Source organism: Sminthopsis crassicaudata, chromosome 4 (assembly GCF_048593235.1).
Source record: "Sminthopsis crassicaudata isolate SCR6 chromosome 4, ASM4859323v1, whole genome shotgun sequence".
NCBI classification, from domain to species: Eukaryota; Metazoa; Chordata; class Mammalia; order Dasyuromorphia; family Dasyuridae; genus Sminthopsis; species Sminthopsis crassicaudata.
The window spans coordinates 365806844-365822325 of record NC_133620.1 but is presented as its reverse complement, the minus strand read 5'-3'; the positions used below and the strand labels follow the sequence as shown (position 1 = coordinate 365822325).

The 15482-nt window shown below is 36.9% G+C and overlaps 1 protein-coding gene across 11 annotated transcripts in view; it reads left to right on the top strand.

The window, feature by feature from the left end:
- TEX14 (testis expressed 14, intercellular bridge forming factor) overlaps positions 1 to 15482 on the top strand; it is a 196480-nt gene that overhangs the window by 148641 nt on the left and 32357 nt on the right. For 6 of the 11 annotated variants that reach the window (XM_074261938.1, XM_074261933.1, XM_074261932.1 and 3 more), the window contains exons 18-19: positions 3934 to 4034; positions 11636 to 11773. In XM_074261938.1, coding sequence (XP_074118039.1) covers positions 3934 to 4034; positions 11636 to 11773 — 239 coding nt within the window. The remainder of the gene's footprint in view (positions 1 to 3933; positions 4035 to 11635; positions 11774 to 15482) is intronic. The other 5 variants (XM_074261936.1, XM_074261931.1, XM_074261935.1 and 2 more) reach the window with 2 other exon arrangements.

The window sequence follows — 15482 nt, the reverse complement described above, 5'->3', positions numbered from 1 at the left end:
ATTGGAGAGGAGAATGACTAGGATCATGAAGGGCTTTCAAATCATGACGTCTAAGGATTGGTTGAATAAACTGAGAATGTATAGCCATTCTGAGAATGTATAGCCATTCTGAAGAAGAAAACACCAAGCCAGCTACAAGTACTATAGAAGAAGAATTGGACTTACTCTGCCTGTCTCCAAAGTATAAAACTAGGAGCCATGGGCAAAAATGGTGGAGAAGCACAATTAGCGTTCACATAAAAAAAACCCTCACTTTTCTTTTCTTTCTTTCTTTCTTTTTTTAAAATTTATTTTATTAGAGCTTTTTAATTTATAAGATATATGCATAGCTAATTTTTCAGCATTGACAATTGCAAAATCTTTTGTTCCAATTTTTTCCCTCTTTCCTCCCACCCCTTCCCCCGGATGGTAGGTTGACCAATACATGTTAAATATATTAAAGTGTAAAAAATCCTCACTTTTCAAAAGTATAATAGTCTGCTTTGAGAGTTCTTCAAGAAATGACTATGTGACTTCTTATTGGATGTGTTGTGGGAATTCTTACCAAGGTAGGAGTTGGATAAGGTAGCTTTTTGAGGTCCTTCAACTCTTCATATTCTGTGAATGTGTAATCAGCAGACTGACCAATAGGAGTCCAGTCCTCAGGAGTGTGCACAATATACTCTGCCTTCATGACATTCCCATGAGGAGCCTTGGAGACTGTCCTTCTAGAAATCTATTATTTGGGATAGGATAGCCTCTAACCTTGTGTATAGTGTGCATGTTCTTGAGAATTGGGCTCTTGCTGGGCAAATGTCATTCCTCTTCCTGACCTTCCTCTCCCCCATTACTCTTATAATTCTGTGAGGAAGTTTACTAGCATAGTGAAGAATGGGAAACATGACAGAATCAGAATGCAAAAGAATCTTGACAGATTAAAATGATGAGGTCAATATAAAAATAAGATATAATTTAACCTTTAAAGAGTTCTAACTCTGAGGTTCTACAATTCAACATACATTCCTTTTCATGGGTGGCTGATTGACCCAGGCATAACAGTTGAGTTGAACTGTACTTTTAAACTCAGCCTGTAGCTAGTCACTCCATATTCAGTTACATAAGAAATTCTTGAAAGAACTTTCTAACCATCAAACTTTGCAAAAACCAGGATGGCACAGTCACTATATCACATATTTTTGTTTAATCATTTTCACTGGTTTACAAGGGCAGCAGGTTCAGTTTGGAGTGGTGCAGTAGAAATGACTAAGGTAAAATCAAGGAATTAAAAACATGAGTTTTCTTCCTGCATTTTTATTTATTTGTTGTTTTTTCATAATAGCTTTTTATTTTTCAAAATACATGCAAAAATAGTTTTTAACATTCATCTTGCAAAACCTTGTGTTCCAAACTTTTCTAACTCTCTCCCCCATTTCCCCTAGACAGCAAGTAATCCAACAATATAGGTTAAATATGTGCAGTTTTTCTAAAGATATTTCCACATTTAAATCTTCAACATAAAGAAGATCCAACTCACTTCCAGTTGATCAATGATGGACAGAGGTAGCTACACCCAGAGAAGGAACACTGGGAAGTGAATGTAAACTGTTAGCACTAATATCTGTCTGCCCAGATTACATGTACCTTCGGAATCTAATGCTTATTGTGCAACAAGAAAATGGTATTTACACACATGTATTGTATCTAGGTTATATTGTAACATATGTAAAATGTATGGGATTGCCTGTCATCGGGGGGGGGGGGGGGAGGGAGTAGAGGGAGGGAGGGGACAATTTGGAAAAATGAATACAAGGGATAATATTATAAAAATATATAATAAAAAAATAATATTAACCATCAAATGATGATAATTCTATTATATATATATTTTAATTTTTATACCTCATTAAATTTTTCAGTAATGGAAAAGTATGACAAATAGAATTGGGTCTTTATCCCAAATAAAGAATTTTTAAAATTGAAGGAAAAAAAAAAGATATTTCCATATTTATCAGAAAACATGTATTCTTTAAAAAAATAAGTAGGATGTCTTTTTGAGGTGGTCAGTTTTGTTTTTGCTTTTGTCAATGAAGACTTTTAAGAGGAGGATGGATTATCATTTGCAAGATATATATACTATATATATATATATATATATATATAAAGAGAGAGAGAGAGAGAGAGAGAGAGTGTGTGTGTGTGTGTGTGTGTGTGTGTGTCGTGTGTGTGTATATAAAGGAAAGGGGATGTGAGGTTGGGGAAGAAGAACTTTTAAGGTGCTTCCAACTGAGGTTCTAGAATTCAATATACATTCCTTTTCATAGGTAGGTTTGAACATTGAATTGAACTGTACTTTAAATTCAGCCTACCCACCTAGGCACTCCATTTTTTAAAATTAATTTTATAATTATAAATTTTTTTTGACAGTACATATGCATGAGTAATTTTTTTTATAATATTCTCCCTTGTATTCATTTTTCCAGATTTTCCCCTCCCTCCCTCTACTCCCTCCCCTAGATGACAGGCAATCTCATACATTTTACATGTGTTACAGTATAACCTAGATATAATGTATGTGTGTAAATCCAATTTTCTCGTTGCACATTAAGTATTGGATTCTGAAGGTATAAGTAACCTGAGTAGAAAGACAGTAGTGCTAATATTTTGCATTCAATTCCCAGTGTTCCTTCTCTGGGTGTAGTTGTTTCTGTCCATCATTGATCAGCTGGAAGTGGGCACTCCATTTTTAGGAGCAGATGCCCACTTATATTTTTGTACCTAATCTTGATTTTTTTCTAAACAAATCACATTAATTATCACAGATCTAAAGCCAAAATAATTTAGAGTTGTTATTTTAAGGGTCTTTATTAAAGAGATTATTAACCTTTTTTATGTGTCATAGACATCTTTGGCAATATGGTTGAAGATGAAGGCTAAGGACCGCTTCTCAAAATGTTTTTAAATGCATAAATTAATATACATAATATTACAAAGGAAACAAATTACATCAAAATATAGTTACAAAATTTTAAAAAGCCAAACTCATGGAAATGAGGTTAAGAATATATTCCTGTAAGCTAAATTTCCAAGTACCTGAACACCTCCCCCTGGATAATTTTCCTACCATTATAGTATGAAATATAAAATGGTTTAATCATCATTTGTAAGTCAAAGAATAACATTTTCAAAATTGTCATATATCCTTATACAGAAAAAAAAATTGGCTTAGGATTTTGGTATTCAGAATCTGATCCCTCCTTCAGTGGTGGTAGAGTTATTTTACTCCTAGAGATGCCTTTTTTATGTAGACCAATCTGAAATGTCTTTATCCTCCATAAAATATGAATCAGACTAAAGATGTCCACCTTGACAGGGGCAGAACAGTTTAGTCATAGAAAAGCATGTCTGCTCATTCCTACCACCCTTAAAATACTTTCTTATTTGAATTTAAGTATGGAGGAATGATTTTGTGTAAGGGTTAAAAAGCCTCTAGAAGCAAGGAATGCAGTTCAAGGCATGTGGGAGGACCTGAGGGATGAGAGGTTCTGAGGCGCAGGCGAGTCCTACATGGAGGTGGGACACAGCCCCATGAGGCGGTGCCTGATTCCAGGTACCACGCCTCCCTCCTTAGTGCTCTCAAAGCCCAGCACGCCTCCCTCCTTCTTCTCGGGCCAATCACATTATGCCAGGTTCCTAGAGGACTTCCCTCTTCCCCCATATCATCAGTGGGGTATAAATATGTGCTATCTCAGAATAAAGTTCTCTTTTGCTTCACCCCTACCTAATGGTGGTCTGTCTCTATGGGATCCGGGTTGGTGCCCGAAGACGGGTAAGTGTGGCCTAGCCGTGCCGTTGACAGACGGGCATTAAGAGTAGCTCTAAGGGGAGCTACCAGGTTAGAGTAGTCCATAGGGGTATAACAATTTTGTTTCATCTCCAGCATGTTGTATTTGTTAGGCACAAGACATCACTTGCCAAGGAAGAAAAAGCATCCAGAACATGGAGGAGCCTTTCACAAGCATTCTGACTCTCCTGAAGGAATTGAGAAGTTCTGTAGTGTAAGTAACAGAGTAGAGGTATTCAGGCAAGTTTCAGGGAGCTAAGAAAGCTTTTGTTTTTCCTCCTTATGTGGCATTTTGATTTGAGCAAATTCCTTAATATTTCTAGACCTCTACTTCCTTATCTATTAAATTAGGAGGGGGTTGGATTGTATGATTCTCTAAGATGCTTTCTAATATTCTGTTGGTTAGTCTACATATAATATCTGTTTTTTAATGTGGAGGTGAAACAGACTCTTTTTGGGAAATTAAAATTTTTTTTTTCTCTACTCAAAATTTTTTTCCCTTATTTTATTTTTTCTACTCAAATTTTATTTTTTTTAGGTTCAATTTCTCACCCATTCTCCCATTAAGAAAACAAGAAAAACCCTTCTTACAAACATTGGCTGTATTCAGAAGGCATAGTTCAGTCTTCACTCTGAATTCTGTCACCTCTATCAGGATGTGAGTTAACCAACTGTGGTTGGTTATTGTGTTAATCAGAGTTCTGTCTTTCTGAGTTGTTTTTCTTTACAATATTGTTATTACTGCATACGTTCTTCTTCCAGTTTCAATCACTTCATTCTACATCAATTCATGCCACTCTTTCTGGATAACCATCTCTTTAATTTCTAGCATTTTAACACATTCATGTACCATAACATGTTCAGCCTTTCCCCATATGATGGGCACTCCTCAGTTTCCATATCTTTGTCATCACAAAAAAGAGCTGATAGAAATATTTTTATATATATAGGTACTTTTTTCTTTTATCTCTTTGATAAATAATGATATTGCTGAATCAAAAGATATGTACAATTTAATAGTTTTTTGAGTGTATGTGTTATTCGAAATTGCTTTCCAGAATGACCAGACCATTTCACAGTTCTACAGATAATGTATTAATGTAACAGTTTTCTTACAGCCTTACTAGTGTATTATTTGACAGTTTCCTTATTTGTCAACTTTGTCAATCTGATGAATGTGAGGTAAACTCAGAATTGTTTTAATTTTCAATTATTGGTGATTTAGAGTTTTTCCTAAAATAAAATAGCTTTTTATTTTTCAATATGCACACAAAGATAGTTTTCAACATCCACCCTTGCCAAACCTTATGTAGCAAATTTTTTTCCTTCCCCTAGATAACAAGTAATTCAATATAGGTAACACATATGCAGTTCTTCTTTTTCTTTCTTTTTCCCTGAGGCAATTGGGGTTAAGTGACTTGCCCAGGGTCACACAGCTAGGAAGTCTGAGACCAGATTTGAATTCAGGTCCTCCTGACTTCAGGGCTGGTGCTTTATCTACCACACCACCTAGCTGCCCCATGTGCAATTCTTCTAAACATATGCTTTGTAAGAAATATTAGATCAAAAGGGGGGGAAATGAGATTTTAAAAAACAAGCAAACAATTACGACCACCACAAAGGTGAAAATATTATGTTGTGATCCACATGGCTCTTTCCATCACAAGTCTGTTGGAATTGTCTTGAATCATCTTATTATTGAAAAGAGCCAAGTCCATCATAGTTGATCATCACATTATCTTGTTGTTACTGTGCACAATGTTCTCTTGGTTTCGCTCACTTCACTTAGCATTAGTTTGTGTAAGTCTTTCTAGGCTTTTCTGAAATCAGCCTTTTCATCATTTCTTACAGAATAATATTCCATTACATTCACATACCATAACATATTCAACCATTCCCCAACTGATGGGCATCTACTCAGTTTCCACTTCTTTGCCACTACAAAAAGAGTTGCTATATAAATTTGTGGGTCGTCCTGCTTTTTTAATTATCTTTTTAGGATACAAGCCCAGTAAAAAGACTGCTGGCTCAAAGGTATGCACAGTTTGATAGCCCTTTGGGCATAGTTTCATACTGCGATTTAGAGCATTTTTTTCTCATAGCTGTTGATAGCTTGGATTTCTTCCTCTGTAAATGGTCTATTCATATCTCTTGACCATTTATCAATTGAAGAATGCCTTTTTTTTTCTTTAAAATTTCAGTCAATTTTTTACATATTTTAGAAACTTGATAAGAGCAACTTGTTTCAAAGATTTTCCCGCCACTTACCTGCTTCTCTTCTCATTTTAGCTGCATTAGTTTTACTTGTTCAGAAACTTATTAATTTTATATAATCAAAATTGGCCAGTGTACTATCTGTGATTCTGTCTGTCTCTTGTTTGGTCTATACAAAGATCTGATGGGAAATTTCTTCCATGCTCCTCTAAATTGTTTATATAAGATACTTTGTCTATGTTATATTAAAATTTGAAGCTTGTCTTATGATGTGAAATATTATTCTGTACCTATTTTCTGCCCTACGCTGTTCAGTTTGAGAGAAAACAAACTTGATGGTTCTTATACTATGTCTGTGGTTTATTACCCTATAACTAATCAATCCCAGGGAGGCTAGAGTACTTATCCTCTCCCTCAAAATTGTGAATTCAGGTATTTTGGAGCAGGGAAGCTTAACCCTAAAGGGAGGGATTAGGCTTTCCTTTTTTTTTTAAACAGTTGACTCTTTAAATCCCTCCCATTCTAGAGCCTTAGAGATAATTTGTTAAGGTTTGGATTTAGTTCATATCTAAGATTTCCCTAAAAAGGGAAGTAAAAATATACTTTCTGTAGTATAGTCCAAGTTTAGAACAGCTCAAAAGAAATGTTTAAAACAGTCACAGGAGGCAGCTAGGTGGCACAGTGGATAGAGCACCAGCCTTGAATTCAGGAGGACCTGAGTTCAAATTTGGTCTCAGACAGTTAACACTTCCTAGCTGTGTGACCCTGGGCAAGTCACTTAACCCCATTTTCAAATAAAAAATAAAAAAATAAAACAGTCACAAATTACTCATTAACAAAACTTTAAACATGAAGCAATAATGTAAAACTGCTATCATACTTCCCCCAGGAGATCTGTACTTATGGAGGGACTATTGAATAGGAATTTCACCTTCACCTAAGTTTTGCACTGTTCATAAAACTCCTATGAGGGACTCCAGAGTTCCCAATCTTTTGAAGTCATAAGGCTTCCTCCAGAGCTAGACATTTGTTTTCCTTTGCTGAATCCTCATCTAGATCATTCCCTTTAACCATAGTTGTCACACAACTGGATCCTCTTCTCTCTCCCTCTATACTGTTTTACTCAGTGATCTTATTAGGTCAATGGACATAATATTATCTCTTTGCTGATGATTCTCAAATCTGTGTAAACTACCTAACTCTCAGCTGGTGTCTGATAACAAAAGATCCTCAAGTTTATAAAGGGAACTGAAAATGAAACAGTCCAATCACAGATTGCAGCTTTTTGTCTGAGAAAAGTTTGCAGAGGAGAGATGATCCTACAAGGGAGCAGTGAGAGAATGAGACTTCAGCTACTCAAAGAGGAGTGGGAAAAGGGTGAGATATTGTAGTTTCTGGAGGCTTTTGGGAGAGAAACGAGATAGAGGGGGTGGAGTTTAAGGGAGAAGACATCTGTAGATACAATCAGCCAGGCCCAAACTGTTGAGAAAATCCCAAGCAGATTCTCAAGTCTGCAATTTCTGCTCAAGGTTGCCCTTGAGCTGATGATCAAGGCTTATTCTGTATTTTCTGGCAGTTTCAGGCATCTCCAAATTCAGAGAGAGTTCACTGGCAAAGGATCCTTGAACCTCATAAATCCTTCTAATTGGTTGGTGGTTGTGTTACTCCTTTGTCTTGCTCCTCTGTGAGGAAGAGAAATAGCTTATAGTCATTACAGAGCCCATTTTTTTTATTTATAATTTTTTTTTGACATTATATATGCATGAGTAATTTTTTTTATAATGTTATCCCTTGTATTCATTTTTCCAAATTATCCCCTCCCTCCCTCTACTCCCTCCCATTGATGACAGGCAATCCCATATGTTTTTCCTGTGTTACAATATAACCTAGATACAATATATGTGTATAGATACCATTTTCTTGTTGCACATTAAGTATTAGATTCCAAAGGTATAAGTAACCTGGGTAGATAGACAGTAGTTCTAACAGTTTACATTCACTTCCCAGTGTTCCTTCTCTGGGTGTAGTTGTTTCTATCCATCATTGATCAACTGGAAGTGAGTTGGATCTTCTTTATGTTGAAGATATCCACTTCCATCAGAATACCTCTTCATACAGCATTGAAGTGTACAGCGATCTTCTGGTTCTATTCATTTCACTCAGCATCAGTTGATGTAAGTCTCTCCAAGCCTCTCTGTATTCCTCCTGATGGTCATTTCTTACAGAGCAATAATATTCCATAACCTTCATATACCATGATTTACCCAACCATTCTCCAATTGATGGACATGCATTCATCTTCCAGTTTCTGGCCACTACAAAAAGAGCTGCCACAAACATTTTGGCACATACAGGTCCTTTTTCCCTCCTCAGTATTTCTTTGGGATATAAGCCCAATAGCAGCAATGCTGGATCAAAGGATATGCACAGTTTGATAACTTTTTGGGCATAGTTCCAAATTACAGAGCCCATGTTTACATCTCTAATTTCATACCTCTGTGGGGGATAGAAAATCCTATCCAAAAATGACTACTCAGAGATCACTCTTAGAAAGCAGAATTATTTATTAGAATCTCGAGAAGCGGACCCCATCCTGATCTGTGAGCCAAATTCACAGCAGGAGAGAGCCACTCTCTTGAAAATGTTCACAGCTTTTATACATTTTAGACAAAGAACCTCCAAAATCCCACCCTCCATGTGTTGTGATTGGTCATACAAGTCTGCACTCCCCTATTTGGTCAGTGGAATGCAGCAGACAAGGTGATATACAACCTGTTCGGCCACATATGTGTTCCCAGTCTCTTCTTTGGATAATGTAATGCAGCCTAGGCTTTTACATGACTGGGACTTACAGGCTTGATCTACGTTAGCTAGCAGTCTCTGATCAATATGTGCTTAATCTGTAAGTTCTTCACCATATCTTACTCCACACATCTCCAATCACAACTTAAACTCAGTATATCTAAAATTATCACTCAATTATTATTCCTCTTAAATTCGTCCCAACTCCTGCCTTCCAAATCACTATCCATTGCAGCATCCTCTCAGAAGCCCAGGCTTGTCAGCCTAGGTGTTATCCTTGACTCATCATCTCTCACCCTCCCACCCCTACCAAATATGTTACCCAAGCCTGTCACCTTTCCCTATCTCTAACCCATTCCTTTCTCTCCTCTCACTCTCCTATTGATCTGGTACAGGCCCTATAAGAGCCTTCTGCTGGGGCTGCTGCCTCAAGCCTCTCCCCTTTCTACTTCATATTCATATTCTATCTAATCCCCAAAATGATTATGTTAAAGCTTTGGTCTGTTTCTCCCTTCCCATACTTCCCTCACCCAGTAAACTTTCATACCTTCCTGTGACTTCCAGGATCATATACAAAATACTCTTGTTTGAATTCTAAGTCCTCACAATTTAACTCCCTCCTATCCCAGATTTTTACTGGGATCTTTGAACCTTGATCCAGTGTCTTTGGCTGCCTCACTATTCCATGAAGAAGATGGCTTCATCTCAGCTCTGGGTGTTTTCTCTAGCTGTCCCCCATTCATTCTTCCTACTTTACTAGTCCTTTCATACTCTCAGATTTACTAACATATATTAAGATATTAACAGAAGACATTATGAAAAATTATTTAAAGTATTCTTGAGCAGAGAAAAACTGATAGAACATAGTTATATGGTTCAGGGTTGATTGACATTTTTTCCCCATCAAATAAAAACATTAATTATTTATTATTCTTGGACATATCCCTGAAGAGTGATTTTCCCAAAACCACTCATTCCTTCTCTGACCACTTTTCTCCAGAAATCTTCCCCAGCTGGTTATTGGTGATGTGAAGTAATGAAAAGAGATCTCCTCACTTTGATTAATATGCTGTAGTTCTTAGGAAAATGAGTAAAGAAAGCACTGCTCTTGGGAGAGGCAAATCTTTTCATCCTTTTAGATATCTAGGCTCTGTTCTTAAGTCGATCAAACTAGAGCTTCTTAGTACCACACTTCCCTAGACACAAGACTTCACCTCCCCACAATTGCTACCCTTATTTCAGAGAAATCCTTGGACTGATCAGATAGAGGTAAGCAAGACCTCCTTACAGAACTGATGATTAAAGAAAGATTGACAGGTTTTTCTTCCAGATTTGATCAAAGGCTTTTGAACTAGGTTATATTTTTTTCCCTGAGGCAGTCGGGGTTAAGTGACTTGCCCAGGGTCACACAGATAGGAAATGTTAAGTGTCTGAGGCCAGATTTGAACTCAGGCCCTCTTAACTTCAGGGCTGCTCTATCTACTGTGCCACCTAGCTGCTCCTGGACTATGATGTTTTAAAAATGCATTTTTAATATTCCTTTAAAAGAAATAGAGAAAAGAGGTTTGACTATTTCCAAAGGAAAATATTATCAAAGGAGTTTGATCATTATCAGAAGAATTGCTATTGATAGTAGTTTTTGTTCGAATGAATGAAAACACATTAAGGGTTTTGCTTTGTAAACACTAGGGATATAAATACAAAGGCAAAAAAAAAAAAAAATCTGAGAAGACTAAGCCACTAGAGAGAGTGGATTTTGGTCTGAGATGTCACTTAGCTGGTGGGTGATCTCAAAGCAATTGATTGATTTGTCTTTTCTAGGAATGGTAGAGTCACCTTAGTTACTGTTCTCAAAACTAGAGATAGAAGGTAAGAAATGGGTTGGGGTATATTGTGGTAGTTGGAGGGCAAGACAGTGTCTAGAGGAGCTACCTGTGGTGAACTCTCCTATTAAGAATACTAAGCTCAAGAATGGGAGGAGATTAGGAGGAGAAACTTGTCAGCTATGTCACTTAGGAATCCTCTTTTGTGATGAATGCCAATGTAATTTCTGTTTGAAAATTGTTATAAATGTATTTTGTTTTAATTTGATACAGTAATTTATCAGTAAATCATCATGGTGCTTTCTCATTTAAAAAAAAATTCAGCAGAACTGTAAGGGTGTGATTACTTTTTGGTCATTTTTTTAAAATAGTATTTTATTTTTCCAAACACATATAAAGATTTCAATATTCATTTTTGTAAAACTTTGTGTTTTAAATTTTTCTCTCCCTTACTTCCCCCTCTCCATAAGGCAGCAAGCAATCTGATATAGGTTAAATATGTGCAATCCTTTAAACATTTCTATATTTGTGATGTTATATAAGAAACATTAGATCAAAAAGATGGTGGTGGGGGAACCACAAGAGAAAAAATAAATAAATAAAAAGGTGAAAATACAATTCTTTGATCAACATTCAGGCTCCATGGTTTTCTCTCTGGATGCAATTGGCATTTTCCATCCCAAGCCTATTGGAATTGCCTTGAATTACCACATTGTTGAGAAGAGCCAAGTCTATCACAATTGATGATCATATAATCTTGTTGTTACTGTGTACAATGTTCTCCAGGCTCTGCTCACTTCACTCAACATCAGTTCATGTAAGTCTTTCCCAGGCTTTTCTGAAATCAACCTGCTTATCATTTCTTATAGAACAATAATATTCCATTAGTAAGGTGATTGTGACTAACAGCATTTGTTACTTTTTAATTTTTCTAGTTTTATGAGAAAAATCTTTTCTAATATCATTGTATTAATAGGAGCATTCTATGGAATCGCCTCGTTCAGTAGATTCCTCTGAGGACGTAACAGATGAATTTTTAACTCCTGATCATGATTACTTTTACACTTCAACTGTTCAAGAACATTTAGAAGCTAAGGTAAAAGTTAAATCCCAGGTAAGGTATCGTATGACATCATACAGCTATAGTTTTCCCTGTAATGCTGGAGAAACTGATTTTATTAGAGGAGAGTTTAACTGGCTAAGCCATCTTAGCCAGCCAAGTGGATGGGACTATTATCTCAGAGCATCCAAGAATGAGCACGGAATTCCAGAGACTCTTATAAGGCTCCAGCGATCAGGGAAACAAAGGCAAGGGAGGAGGAGGGGGTAGAGCACTGGTGAGCAGGAAGTTGATTCCAGGAAAGGACCATAAATTCAGTTCAGACAGTTGGGGGTAAGGAGAAAGGATCATAAATTCTGATAAGTTGGAAAGAGGCTAAGAGACACTAAGTCTGATTGAAAGGATTCCATCTAGGGGCAGCTAGGTGGCACAGTGGATAGAGCACAGCCCTGAATTCAGGAGGACCTGAGTTCAAATCTGGTTTCAGACACTTAACACTTCTTAGCTGTATGACCCTGGGCAAGTCACTGAACCCCAGCCTCAGGGGGAAAAAAAAAAAAAAAGATTCCATCTAAATATCTGAGATAAGCCATCTAGAGTTGTATGACTCTTTGGAATGCTAGTGGCCAGGGCTCCCAGCTCTAATTATCTCAGTCCTAATGGCCAGGAAGGGGGATTGCCACTAGGGAGACTGAGGCAGACCAATTCAAGGAAACTGAGGCATAACATTCCTAGAACTCCATGTACATTTATGGCTTCTGGGCAGTATATGTTTGGGGGAAAAAAAGGTCTTTGAGATTTGAAGACTTGAGTCTTTTATCCAAAAATTAAAATTCTAACTTACTCCAGAAATTACTATTCTAAAAATATTATCTCACTTTGATTTACATTCTCTTATAAACATAATCTTGTGAAATAAGAAAAGTATTTCTTCATTCACTCCCACCCTTCTTCTTGACTCCATGGAGAAACTGAACCAAAGCTAGTAAGCAAATTATCTTAGTTCTGCCACTTAGAGAGGGAGTATAACTGGGACTTGAATCCAGAGCCTTTGTCCAAGCCTTGCCTCAGGAATTTTGAAAGAACCAATTTTGTACAGTATTTTTTTTTTAAATCAACAATAATCAACCATTTATATCCTTGTTCAGTGAATTTTTTAAGTTTATTTGTAGTGTTCCTCCTCTTCTCAGTTTGCTAATGAAGGAGGAGTTACTCAAGTACCTACATCCTGTCAGCCCAGAGGTGTGGGCAGGAATAACTTCTTGTGTAGAGATCTGGAAAAACTTAAAGCATAGCTATTGTGCTTTTGATTGGCTAATATTTGTCCTATTTTGAGGATAATCAGTAGTTCATGCTTCTTGATCTGTTTTTAAGAAGCCTTCAGCAATTTTGGCTGATAGTCTTGTGTCCTTGATAAATCCCTCTCCACCATTCACTTCATGCATAAGAAAACTGGAAGAAAAGGCAAAATATCATTTTCTTTCCAAAAATGGGAACTCTTGAGGGAGATAGAGAATGTGTGAATAAGTTGGGGAGATGGAAATGTTAAATATAGTACTGATTTTTTTTGAAAATAATAACATGGAACCATCAAACATTTTAGAAGCTAATGTATTCTTTTCATATGTAAAGATGGAATTGTCTAGGGAAGAAATGTCAGTATTTGGGGGAAAAAAAAATCGCAAGCAGCTATATTTGGTTTAACATACTTAATAAAATGTTCCTATCTATCCCATGTTGATGTGACTGATGCAGCACCAGATGATGGTATGCACTAAATGCTGGGGCTTGGTCATGTGAAGAATTCATAATGACCATTCTCTTTGGCAAAAGGTAGGTTTATTTAGGAGCACAATTACCCAGGAGAAAGGAAATACCCCATGAAGTTGTGGCTTGCCCTTAGCTGGCAGGCTGAATCCTAAAAGGATTTTGGCACTCTAAAAGAAGTGGAGTCTGAGAGAGGAGAGACACCATAAAGCATAGCAGGGTTAGGAGAGACACCATGTGGCATGGGGGTAGGATTAAGGGAAAAACATGAGACAGTGTCCTGGTGAACTGACCCAGGGAGATTCCGCAAACATGGCATAGGTCATAAGTAGAATTATAGAGAAAATTTAATCTCAGGGATTTGTCATAAGTTGGATTTCTTATTGGATTACCTCCATAGAGGATGGGACCAGTGAGCTAAACTGATCTCTATCTGAGCTTTCTTCATGTCCCAGGGAACAATTTTATCAATACTCCAGATTTTCTATCTCATCACACCCACCAAATATGGATTTTGTCTCCTATGGGAAATATTTCCTTATTCCCCTCATCATGTTCTCTCCAATTACATGTTATAATCCTGATGAGATTGAGGTGAACTATGGGCAACAAATGATGGGGCCCACATGTGAAGAATTTAAAAGGGCGTTCTCCTTGCCAAAAGGTATTTTTATTTATGAAAAGAGGTTATGGAAAAAAGAAATATAATAAACACCAGGAGAGGTAAATATGAAATATAGTTAGCAAGAAAGCAGGTTTTAATAATTAATAATGGAAAAGACAAGTTCCCCAGTGGAACTTTTAACCAGGAGAAAAGTGGGAGTATGCCATCAACTGGCAGACTAAGTCCATAGTGGAGTTTAGCATCCTGAAAGAGAGAAAGAAATATGAGGCATGGGGCGGGGGAGGAAGAGATGAGAAAAGAGACACCACAAGAGTGATGAGCTAACCCAGAAGGGATTGATTTAGGCCATGGACAGATTTATAAGGAAAATTTAAACCAGGGATAGGGATGGTGGGAAGCATCATAATCTTGTTTTCTGATTAGATATAGTAAGACAGGGTTACCCAAGACCTCTACTGGGTGAGACTGTAAGGCTGAGGCTGATCCCCATCAGTGCTTTACCCTGCTTGTGTCAGGGAGTAATTTTTCAGTACTTCAGACTTTTCCTGTCAATCCCATCTAATTACCTAGGACCTCGTCAATCCCTTCCCAAAATGTAGTTCCTTAAGAGCAGGAAATTTTCATTTTGTGTTTATATTAATATTTCAAATTTTACCTATTGAATTGATATTTATTGGTTATTTTATAATTGAATAATGGATCCAGGTTTACTACCTCAATCCTTGTGTTGAAGTATGAGAAATGAGGGTCGAGAGATCCCCTGACATCAATGGGGTCCCCTTGACTGGTGTTGCAGACTTTGCCAAAGAATTCACAATCCTGAATGAGGAGATTTGTGATAAAAAGGGGTTTATTACACTGAGAAGAAAATCTCTTCATCATTGAGCAAAATCCTGTTAGGACTTTTTGCAAAGGTTTGGGCACATAGTCAGTCTTTGATTATATTGGATTTTTTTGGCCTGGAGCTGGTGATCAATCTCCAGATGAATTTGAGGGATTAATTTCAACTCAAGAGAGGGTAGTGATTATACTCAGGCCAAGATCTCCAATTGAATTGAATAAGATTACTATCTGGGAGTTTTCCCTATTAAGAGGAGGGTGGTTTGAGAAGGGTTTGAGATGTCTAACCCAGGGCCAACAATCCCCCAAAGATCACAGTTTACATCACTTTCACTGTCATGTCTTCTATCAATGATAATCCTAAAGCAAGAGCTGACTCCTTTATTTTCTAAACTCCAGTGGTTCCTTCATACCTCTAGATTATTTCATACTTGACTCCAACTAGTTTTTTTTTTAATACACATCAGCATTATATAGCAATATTTCAACTAAACTAACTTCCTTGCAGTTCCCTGAAAATGACATTCCAAT